The sequence below is a fragment of the Leuciscus leuciscus genome (genome assembly GCF_965113295.1).
Source record: "Leuciscus leuciscus genome assembly, chromosome: 12".
NCBI classification, from domain to species: Eukaryota; Metazoa; Chordata; class Actinopteri; order Cypriniformes; family Leuciscidae; genus Leuciscus; species Leuciscus leuciscus.
In genome coordinates, this window is record NC_138736.1 from 5,505,073 (window position 1) to 5,517,393 (window position 12,321).

General features: G+C 43.2%; 1 protein-coding gene across 4 annotated transcripts in view; it reads right to left on the reverse strand.

Annotated features, from left to right (window-relative positions):
* dync1i1a (dynein cytoplasmic 1 intermediate chain 1a) overlaps positions 1 to 12,321 on the reverse strand; it is a 72,349-nt gene that overhangs the window by 1,440 nt on the left and 58,588 nt on the right. For 3 of the 4 annotated variants that reach the window (XM_082187073.1, XM_082187072.1, XM_082187074.1), the window contains 3 exons: positions 11,638 to 11,778; positions 3,978 to 4,103; positions 119 to 918 (listed from right to left, as the gene is read on the reverse strand). In XM_082187073.1, coding sequence (XP_082043199.1) covers positions 808 to 918; positions 3,978 to 4,103; positions 11,638 to 11,778 — 378 coding nt within the window. In that variant the 3' untranslated portion in view covers positions 119 to 807. Of the gene's footprint in view, positions 1 to 118; positions 919 to 3,977; positions 4,104 to 10,869; positions 11,539 to 11,637; positions 11,779 to 12,321 lie in introns of those variants that run through there. The other variant, XM_082187075.1, reaches the window with a different exon arrangement.

Genomic DNA, 12,321 nt, shown 5'->3' on the forward strand with positions numbered 1-12,321 from the left:
AGAATTGTCATTTTTGGGTGAACTATCCCTTTAAGAACAAGCCCCGCCCCGCAGACGATTCTAATTTCATCATCAGTCATGTTAATCACAGTGCACATTGCCAACACAGCATTGAAACAAATACTAACCCTTAAAGACACAATGAAATCAAATTGACTTATTTTTATGGAATATTGGAGTATTTATTAGAAATGATTTATCTGTGGACATCATTCTTTTTTTTAAATTCATGTGCCCTCGTAATCTTTAATTGAAATAACTTCTTGTAGCCACATTTTCTTTCTTCTCTGAAGACGTTTTCTGGCACGCGGAAGGAAGAACCCGTCACTCGCGTGAGATCACAACAACAGCAAAACCAAAACCATCCAATCAATTCCGCATGGACAAAAACAGGTCCCGCTCTATATTTGTTCTTGTTTGAGAAGCCATTTCAGAAGAAGACTATCACAACCCCTGTTTCATGCTGACTTTAACCCTAACCTCACTATAGCACTAGAAAATCCTGATAGATAGCATTACTGTTCGGCTTTGTGAAAAGATCCACCAATGATATTCCTGAACTGAATCTGAAGTTTTCTTGAATGATTGACCAATGAAATCAGCTGCGGGGTAGGGTATGCGGTATTGCAGTAAATCATACAGTATTTTTACCCAGCCCTAGTAAACAATGCAACATTTTTCATTATTTGGATAAACGGTCCCTTTGGATAACCGGTAAACAGCACAGTACTAGTGGACATGCTAATTGTGTGTTACATCAGGCTCAGTCTGGGTTTGTGATGACGCTGATGACTGTTGGATCCGTGTTTACGCGGTCAGTTCCCCAGGCCCCTCCTCCTCTCCATCCCCACGGTTGGCACGGATCTCCATCAGTGTGTGTCCGAAGTGGGTCCAGTCCTCACTGTGGGGCACGGCCAGCTGCAACAGATAAGCGTTTGAGAGATCCAGTGCCAAAAAACACCCCCCACATCTCCAAAACGCCACATCAAGAGCAAAAGCTGCGCATTACATGTGCTGTCACAGTGTGGGAGAGGAAAGAGATCAGCACACATTGTGATTCAGAGACAGAACAATAAAGCTGCTTGTTTGGCCTTTGAGTGCTGAATATTTATCGTGTCAGTTCTCAGGAAGGGGAAGATGGGGACTATGGGCCGGCTGGGTGACGGTGTGGGATCACTTTCTGCTGTCAGAGTCAGATATAGACGAGAACGGAAGGCTGCCTGCCGCCCATGCTTAGAGAGAGAGAGAGAGAGAGAGAGAGAGAGAGAGAGCGAGAGAGAATGAGAGAGAGAGAGAGAGAGAGAGAGAGAGAGAGCGAGAGAGAATGAGAGAGAGAGAGAGAGAGAGAGAGAGAGAGAGAGAGAGAGAGAGAGAGAGAGAGAGAGAGCGAGAGAGAATGAGAGAGAGAGAGAGAGAGAGAGAGAGAGAGAGATCTACAGGCTTTAATTAAACAGGAATAGAGAGGTGGGAGGAGATGACAGCCACTTCCAAACCAAAGGCCAAATCAAGCTCTTTTATAGTACAGCAGGTGGTCTTAAGAAGCCTTCATCAATAATGACCTTATAGCACTGGGATTTCATCACAGTATATATACATACATACATAATATAAATATATATGTTTTCATGGACATTTTGCAAACTGAAATAACCTTGCCTTGTCAAAAAATATCTGATATTTTACTGAGCTTAAAGGCGCTCTAAGCGATGTTGGGTGACGTCACTTCCTGTTGACGTTCAAAGTATTGTCAAACAAAACGGAGGCTAGCTCGACCCTCCCTCCTCATCCCGTCCCCTCCCCCGATGTAAATTCGGGACTTTGCGCGTTCCTTCTCCTTTTCTCTCTTCTTTGCTATTTGTTCATTGGAACGTCGTCTCTTTGGTCGTGTGTCGGCCATATCAAAATTCAAGAGAATATAATTCTAACGTTAGTCGTTGCCGTTGTCTAGGACATCTCTCCTCTAGCTAACTTCCCTCTTCATGCTTCTCTCTCCTCCACTCCCCTCACTCCCCCCTTCATGTGCACGCGCACTAACCCCCCAACCCCCACCCCCAAATCATTCTTGTCGGTTATTGGCTGGAACACTGTTTGTTATGTTTCGTGGTCCAGGCTGGGCCAGTTTGTTTTTGTTGCCGTTTGTGGAGCCTGGGCTGTCTACAGAGACCGCGTTTTTTTACAGTGTGTTCGGGGGACAGACAGCTAGCGGATAGTGAGGAGATGTTTGCTGTATGTGACAAAAAATGTTTCAGCCTAAAAAACGTGTGACATCGCTTAAGCACCTTTAACACTTAACACCATTATGGTCTGATGGGGCCCTTTCTATGATATCATTATAATTTTTCTATGATATAATTTTTTTTTTTCTTAATGTTAATCTCAACATTTACTAATAAATTGTGGAAATCAAAAGTTGTATCTGTTAACATTGGTTGTGAACCAACATGAAAATGAACATTTTTATGAACTAACATTAACACAGGTTAATAAATGCTGTAATACATAAAATATATTGCGCATTGTTAGTTAGTCAATGCATTAACTAATGTTATAATAATACATTATTATTTAGGTTTTAATAAGATTTAAAGAGATGTCAAATTCATTCTGGGCAGAAAAGAGTAAATCACTGCATCTATGACTAACAGAGTCAGGTCTGAAACATAATCTACGCAAAAATATGAATGCAAAGTAACACCCTGAAATATCTGAACAGAATTCATAACGCGACTCTCTTTGCTTTGCCACAAGAGGCACTACAACAGATAAATAAAACTGTCCGCTAGAACTACAGCAAAGAAAGATAGTAAAGACCATAGATATCATATAATAAAGGCTAGATGTCTCGTCCGCGCTGCTGGCCAATGGAGGTCGACGTCCGCACACGGCGGCCATCTTACCACAGGGCGCTCGCTCACTCGTAACATGGTGCATGTACTTTTAAATAACCATAACTTGCTAAATTTTCTACCGATTTTCAAACGGTTTGGTTTGTTATAAACGTCAGAGATGTAGTTATGATACTGCATACATATGAATAATTATAACAATGGACTTCCATATGAAAGAATTATAGCCACGTTAATAACGTTTGTAAGAAACCAAACCGTTTGTAAATCCGTCAAGATTTCAGCGAGATAAGAGGATTTGTGTGCGTGCTGATCACTCACCTTAATGCACAGCTTCCCTGTGGTAAGATGGCCGCCGGTGATGCCGGAAGTGACTCCGCCGTAAGACATCTAGCCTTTATTATATGATATCTATGGTAAAGACAGGATATTTGTAGCTCTGTTACAGGGGACGACCCGCGGTTGAAGAACAAAACCTTTTTAACTTCAAAATGACATCTGAACTTTACGCAATGTGACTCACGCGGGGCGAAAACATGCGGTGGTGATCCAAAGCAAATATTTAACACAGTCTACTAAATATAACACAAAGGGACTTGGCAGTCATCAGAAGTGGTGCTGTTTGTGTCGGTGACGGCCTCTGCTGAACGAGCCCATGTTGAGGGCTTTTGGTAAATAAGCCCCCGTCCCACCGAAACCCTTCAACTTTCCTTCACTTCATTTTATTGATGACCCACCATTATCATCAGCCCAAGGAGCCCACATGCTCCACCGACGCACTCTCCAATTACCACAATACACTGCGCTAAGATTAGCACTGCCCCACACATGAGGAGAGGCCAAACCCGGAGCCCGAAAACAACATGGTGAACATGGGAGTCCTCGTGGTTTTGCTGCTCTGTGGCGGAGACTCATTCATGTGGAGACGGCCTTAAAATAAAAGATTCAAACAATAACAAGCTATCCTTGCAGAGAGGCTCGGTAAACATGCGGACCCAACTCGGAGAGATTCAATTTCACTTCCACTTTCATTCCGCATCCATGTTCGTGAAGCTCCAGTACGGGCTGAAAAGGATCCTGAGAGATTAATAATAACAGTCATTTCACACATTCTTCTCATTAGATTCATACCTCTCCGACGTCGTATATCCACACACGGCCCTCGGAGTCTCCCACGGCGACCTCTTTGCCCCCGGCGGCCCATCGCACGCGGTTCAGAGCGGGGGAGCCCTCGATGGTCACGCTGGCACTGGGAACCTGCACTCAACACACACACACACACCTCCAATCAAATACAGCGATATATCAAACACACGGTGTGTGAATGATGCTCTCTCACAGTTCTTAGGTATAATGTACCGCTCAAAAGTTTGATTATCAAAAGTCTCTTATGCTCACTTATGCTGCATTTATTTGACCTAAAATATTGTGATTTAAATATGTATTTTAAAATGTAATTTATTCCTGTGATCAAAGCTGGATATTTACTCCAGTCTTCAGTGTCACGTGATCCTTCAGAAATCATTCTAATATGCTGATTTGCTGCTCAAGAAACATTTATGATTATTATCAATGTTGAAAACAGTTGTGCTGCTTATATTAATATTTTTGTGGAAACCGTGAGACATTTGTTTTTTCAAGGGTAGAAAGTTAAAAAGAACAGCATTTATGTGAAATAGAAATATTTTATTACATTATTATTAATGCCCTCACTGTCACTTTTGATCGATTTAATGCTTCCTTGCTGAATCAAAGTAATAATTTCTTTAAAAAACAAAACAAAACGTACTGACCCCAAACGTTCGACCGGTATTTTATGTTTCACTGCCAAATTGATCAATTTTGAATCATATTTGGTGATCTGAAAACTTGACGGTGTCACATTCACCGTCTGTCATCGTCCTGTCTGCACTACAGTTCCCAGAATCCCCCTTGTTTCCACACCTGAACTCACTCCCTTCATTACCCGCCTGTTCGTCATCATCATCTGCATCACCTGTCTTGTGTTCATCTGTCTGTGTATTTAAGTTCCTTCTGTTCACTCATCACTTGTCGGTCAATGTTTATGTTAGGTTATCTATGTTCTGAGCACACGCTCCCTTTTTGTTTGTATTTGTTTATATTGAGAATTAAAACCTTGGAATACTTCATCTTCGAGTTTGCCTCCTACTTCATCTACCCTGCAGCCTGACAGATTGACCGACCACAATATGAGCTGGGAGCTCGCTGGACAGATCGCGGCTTTGGCTCGGGATAGCCGCGATCTGTTCCAATTCACCTGGGGGTTTGTCCCTCTTGCTGCCTCCTGCGCGCTGGATGACGAAATAATCAAGGCGTGTTACCGACTTGGGGCGAAGGAAGTCGACCCGAGGGAGCTTCCAGATCTCTCCGGTCAGGACTGGAGAGAGGCACTCTCCTGTTGTCTGGAGAGCTTCCTCTCGTGGCACGCCATGTCGCCGTCTGCACTTCACGCCAGTCCAGCCGAGCCTGCACTTCACGCCAGATCTGCCGAGACCAAGGCAGTAAGCGTCGTGCCCGCCGCGCCTGTGACTGACAGCGATCTTCCTCCTCTCATTGGCCCTGAGGAGCCAAAGCCTTCACCGCTGGTTCCGAGTCCAGTTCCGAGTCCAGCCGAGCCCGCACTTCACGTCAGATCTGCCGAAGACAAGGCAGTTCGCGTCATGCCCGCCGAGCCTGAGACAGTTGTTGGCCCAGAGAGGCCAGATCCAGTCCTGAGTCCTGTCCTGAGTCCTGTCCTGAGTCCAATTCCAAGTCTAGAAGAGCCAGAGCCAGTCGCCTGCCCGCCAGAGCCAGAGCCAGTCGCCTGCCCGCCAGAGCCAGAGCCAGTCGCCTGCCCGCCAGAGCCAGAGCCAGTCGCCTGCCCGCCAGAGCCAGAGCCAGTCGCCTGCCCGCCAGAGCCAGAGCCAGTCGCCTGCCCGCCAGAGCCAGAGCCAGTCGCCTGCCCGCCAGAGCCAGAGCCAGTCGCCTGCCCGCCAGAGCCAGAGCCAGTCGCCTGCCCGCCAGAGCCAGAGCCAGTCGCCTGCCCGCCAGAGCCAGTCGCCTGCCCGCCAGAGCCAGTCGCCTGCCCGCCAGAGCCAGTCGCCTGCCCGCCAGAGCCAGTCGCCTGCCCGCCAGAGCCAGTCGCCTGCCCGCCAGAGCCAGTCGCCTGCCCGCCAGAGCCAGAGCCAGTCGCCTGCCCGCCAGAGCCAGAGCCAGAGCCAGTCGCCTGCCCGACAGAGACTTCTTCTCCGCTGGTTCCGCCCAGCTCAGAGCCCTCTTCGCCGCTGGTTCCGCCCAGCTCAGAGCCCTCTTCGCCGCTGGTCCTGTCCAGCTCAGAACCTTCTTCGCCGCTGGTCCTGTCCAGCTCAGAGCCTTCTTCGCCGCTGGTCCTGTCCAGCTCAGAGCCCTCATCGCTGGATCTGCCCAGCACAAAGCCCTCATCGCTGGATCTGCCCAGCACAAAGCCCTCATCGCTGGATCTGCCCAGCACAAAGCCCTCGCCGCTGGATCTGCCCAGCACAAAGCCCTCGCCGCTGGATCTGCCCAGCACCGAGCCCTCGTCGCTGGATCTGCCCAGCACCGAGCCCTCTTCGCTGGATCTGCCCAGCACCGAGCCCTCATCGCTGCCCTGCACCGAGCCCTCTCTGGTACCCGGGACTTTTCCCAAGTATTTTTTGGGGGGGGGCCATAGGGCTCCGTCCTGGCCACTCGAGGGGCCATGGCCACCTGAGGGGTCCTCACCACCATGGCCACCTGAAGGGTCTTCACCGCCGTGGCCACCTGAAGGGTCTTCTCCGCCGTGGCCACCTGAAGGGTCTTCTCCGCCATGGCCACCTGAAGGGTCTTCTCCGCCATGGCCACCTGAAGGGTCTTCACCGCCGTGGCCACCTGAAGGGTCTTTTCCGCCTTGGCCACCCGAAGGGTCCGGACCGCCATGGCCACCCGAAGGGTCCTCACTGCCGTGGTCGCCTAAGGGGACATCACCGCCCTGGCCACCCGAAGGGTCCTCTCCGCCGTGGCCACCCGAAGGGTCCTCACCGCCGTGGCCGCCCGAGGGGTCGTCTCCGTCCTGGCCACGCCCACAGCCTGCTCCACCGTGACCACACCCACAGTCTGCTCCGCCCTGGAGGCTTCCTGCCTTGTCTCCCTTGCCTTGTCTTCCCCGTCAGCCTCCAGGGCGCCCACCCTCCCACCCCTTTGGTCTTTCTACGGCGCGAGGACGCGCCTACCGGGAGGGGGGAGTAATGTCACATTCACCGTCTGTCATCGTCCTGTCTGCACTACAGTTCCCAGAATCCCCCTTGTTTCCACACCTGAACTCACTCCCTTCATTACCCGCCTGTTCGTCATCATCATCTGCATCACCTGTCTTGTGTTCATCTGTCTGTGTATTTAAGTTCCTTCTGTTCACTCATCACTTGTCGGTCAATGTTTATGTTAGGTTATCTATGTTCTGAGCACACGCTCCCTTTTTGTTTGTATTTGTTTATATTGAGAATTAAAACCTTGGAATACTTCATCTTCGAGTTTGCCTCCTACTTCATCTACCCTGCAGCCTGACAGACGGGTGTAATTTTGTAATTGTATAATGTAAATATTTACAGCTAACTGCCTAAAAATTCAGGAAAACAAAACATAACTGAGTGCCACGAAACATTATCTTTTTAAAAATATCAAATATCCCAAAAAATTATTTACAAAATTCTAACTCTATATTTATCCAAAATATTAATAAAAATGACACAAATGATACTTTGTATATTGTACAGCCCCTGATGTGCTCGCCTTTAAATCCCCAAATATCAACCTGTTATTCTTGTAGAAAAATTTGACTTCCACTGATGACACCTCCAATTTTCAAATTCAAGGAAGAATATAGATAAATTATATACAAGAGTATTATACAATTGTCGAATTTCCCTTCGGAAAACGTGCCTTCAGTTTGTGCATTAACTCTTATTGGATATTCTAACTCATAAAACATCAAATGATGTTGTTAGGATGTCTAGTCAAAGCTGAGCTCTAATAGGAAGAGACGAATCCGCCGCTCTACTGGAAAAGCTACGAGCGCTTTTAATGATTTCATAAATCATCGTGAATAGTTGCGCCGCACACATTAAAGCGATACACAGGCTCTGTTTGTGCGCGTGTGTGAGGTTGATTTCTGCCTATTACTTATGACAGTTAAGACTGGCCCGACACATGTTGTCAGCAAAGATGGAAGCTGTACGCTGGCTAATACAAAAGCTTCCTCGCTTCAGAACAGGCTAACCACAGCCTGAGAGCTATTAGCGAGCAGCTTCCTCCAAGAGTCAACTGCAAGGTTCAATTGGCTGCAAGCTTCTCTTCGCGTAAATTGGAAGCAGGCGAGCCCGCAGTCTGTTAATGGTGTTATGGGTGAATTTCTTTATAAGTTGACAATGGAGAACTGTTGGCTGCTTTCTGGCACCAGATCTTTGGCTGTTTACGCATGTGTCGGTGTGTGCGTCAGCACTGGGGGCTCCTGGTGTTTTGGATAACATGCATTGTTCTTCAGGCAACACACACTCTTTCATTATCTCTCCTCAACAGGCCAAACAAGCTGTTGATGCTGGAATAGGCAAAAGGCACAAGTTACATAGGTCAAGGTCAAAGGTTACTGATATGACACGAAAGGCCAAATTTACAAATGTTTCAAAACTAATAGAACCATTACCATGTTTTTATTTATAGAAATGGACATAAATTCTTTGTAAATACCTTAGAATACCATGTAAATACCACATTACATAAATATATACACTGCAAAACATTTTTTTCTTACTCAGTATTTTTGTCTTGATTTTCAGTACCAATACTTAAACATTCTTATAATAAGATAAAATTGACAAAGTATTAAGTCCTGTTTTCTGGAGAAAAAAAAAAATAAAATCTAAATTTGTTTGTGATTAAAACAAGAAATAATACATGTTTGTGGGGTCAGAAAAATACATAATTCAAAGGGAAATCTAGATAATTTTTCTGACCCCATTGACCTTTAAAAAAAAAAAAAGAAGTTTCATGCACAAACTCACTTTAATTATTATTCTTTTCTTCAGAAAACAAGATTTTATCTTATGCAATTTTGTTTCTAAAGTAAATGTATCTTGACTTAAAAATGTTTGGATATTGGTACTGGAAACCAAGACAAATATATGAGTAAGAAAATAATTGACCCAACCTTAAAGCTTTATATATAGAACCTTTTAGGCGATCCATCAAAGGATAATTTTATTGATTTTGTTTTAATTACTTTTTTTGTTATTCATTTTTTTTTTTTTTTTTTATCAACTTTTATTAATTAAACAGCTTGTAAACATACTTTATCACTAGAAAAAAATTAAATAACCACTTAAACATGATAGTATTATGCAATAATTTTTCCTTATAGGCTATATAACCATTTTGGCTCTTTAAAATCGAGTCACGAACTCTCGAGTTCTGTATAGAATCCCATTCAACCTTTTTTTTCCAAGAGTGTATATTGTTAGCATGTCGAATATCCGCCAACATTAGAGCAAAGCAGGGGAAATATCAAAAATTGGATGATATATATATATATATATATATATATATTGCATTTACACTAATTCTGCTGACATCTAAAGTTAAGCTTTAAAAAACACTATTCATTTATTAACACTGTTAAACGTAATCATTAGCAAAATAATTATACACACAATTTTAGAATTTAGAGTTTTTTAATATTTAATATTTTAATTTAATATTGGTTAAATAATTATTGGCTTATCAGAATGAGCCAGAATTTCATTACCAGTGCATCCTTATACAACATGGTAATCATCCATTACCATGGTATATACCGAAGTACAGTGGCCTAGTGGTTATAAAAGCAGATGTGGGATCGAATTCAGCTCACGTTTTGTCCTCATTCGCCAAAGACTTTAAATCAACATGAAATGGTGTTTGCAACCCATTTTACATTTGTATTTGACTATTTTACTGGAGTTAAACAGGATATTGAAATTAAAAATATATAGGATGGGACTGATTTTATATAGTAAGATCAAGCGACAAGAGCATGAAAAGTGGTTTCTATATGACAACTGGTTCGAAAAATAAGAGGGTTTGGTTAAAAAAGAAGGCAATTTTGTCAAATAAAAGATTACATTTTTCCAAGCATCATTCAGGGTCAGCTCTGATTTCAAGCTGACTTTACCATATATGATTTACAATCAGTGAGCTAGTTGTTGGTTACCTTCCACCAAACACACATGCAGAGAGAGTGTGTAATTAAAGAGGGTGTGTATTCCTCAGTGGACAGAGCTCATCTGACAGGACAGATGTAACACTTCTGAGCCGTGGCCTCAGGGGCCGGCGTGGCCAACATTACGGACTGACGTATTGTGTGAACGGTCCATGTAGCAGTAAGTCAACTGTCACATATAACAACATCATAACATGTGATGTACAATGACCCTCCATTATCAGTGAGAAACGCTGCTGGATCCAGTGTATGACAGGTAATATGAACTCATCACTCTACAGAGTCCGCAAACCAAAATCAGCATTTCTGTCTCGTTCTTGCCTTGTTTACATCTGATATATAAATCCTTAGAAAAAGTCCTTAAGATATTAAGACGCATTTTCTGTGTTTTATATTACATTTTTTGTACTTATACAATTATTCTTATTTTTTTAAAATTTTATTCATTTTTTAAATAATGTTTTTATTTATTTATTCAAAGACAATTTTTTGTTTACAGAGAATATATCTTGAATATTCTTTTTTTATATATATTTTTTAATAAAATGTTTTTTTTCATATATTTATATTTTAATAGTTTATTTTCATATAATCAAATTAATTGTATATTAAAGTATACATTTAACAAAATTAAGCTTATGTTTGGAACAAGATTAAAATAATTTCTTTATTATTATTATTATTATTATAATAATTATAATTAAAAAGAGTAAATTTTTTATACATTTATATACATTTTAATAAAATATGAATACAATTAATCATATGTGGTGTGTGTATATATATATATATATATATACTGTATATATCATATATGTCTTTAATATATTTCTACAATTCATATAATTATCATATAAATATTCTGCCAGGAACATACATAGAACATTTTAGGGATTCCCATCATGGGATCATTTTATGGATTTAGTCTTAATTAATTAATTTTGTTTTATGAAACATAATTTTATGAATGTTTCATGTTATGAATTAAGCAGCTTGTAAAAATACTTTATCACTAAAAAGAACTGAAATAACCTGTGAAGCATGAAAATATTATGCAAGTATTTAAGATGTTTCTCCTTATCTAGAGCCTTTTTGGCATAAAGTGTTCTTTAAAACCCCTAGTTTTATAAAGAATCCCACACACAATTTTTCTTCCCAAGTAAATGTGTCTAGTTTTAGGAACATTTAGAAAAATATTGAAAAACATAAGTGATTGTCAGTGAAGGTCTTGAGGGACGGTGGCCCTAGAGGACCAGGTTAAACCGCTTGGCTGGGCCGTTGCCCATGGGAACTCAATGACTCTGGAATGGTGGAGAGGGAGGAATCCGCACACATCGGAGTAATTAGCCTTCAGCTTGCAGACTATGTGTGTGTGGAAAGGAACGTCGCTGGATTGTTGTGCGAGCTGTTGGTGAGGAGCTGTCAGAAAGCTGATTTAAAGGCGGCCTGTGGGGAGACGCCCATACAGAAAGGAACTTGTTGTTGTTTTGATGCATCTTTTGGCCTGGCGTGATCTGGGGGACCAGACCGAGAGCGTTACCTCACCTCGGTGTCGTTGTTCAAGTTCCACAGATCCAGACGACCCATGCCGTCCACGGCGGCGAAGAGCGAGGGGTGCACGGGCGACCACATCACATCATACACATAGTCTGCGTTATCCTCGAACGAGTACAGCGGCTTGTTTTGCTGAGGGGGACACAACATGAGAAAAAAGAGGCGATATAAACAGAGGGCAAACAGGACGAGCAAGAAGGTGGTGGGCTCGTGAGGGAACAGGAAGAGGGCGAGAGAGAGAGAGAGGCAGATTGAGAGAATGAGAGAGTGGCATAGGCAGTAGACAGAGTGGCGCTGCTGCAGCCCTGGGGCCTGTCTGGGATTGGGCTAATTAAAACCTTTGCACATTCAAGCAGTGTCATAAAAAAACACTAGATGAAAGTCTCTCCAAGGTGTACTGTAACCTAAGTGTAACAGCTGTCTGTGGCATAGAAGAAAAGAGAATAAAGGAGAGAGAGAGAGAGAGATGCATTCCGAACAGGTACGAGGGAGACAGCTGGGCGGACCACAGCACGATAATGAACCTCAGAGAGACACGCTGAAGAATGTGACCTGACTCCAACACACACATGTGCAATCTTTTTCATTCTTTCAAAATAAACACAATCTGCCTTGGTACAAAAGTGTGGAACATGATGAAGATAATGAAAAAATATGATAAATATGAATGAATGA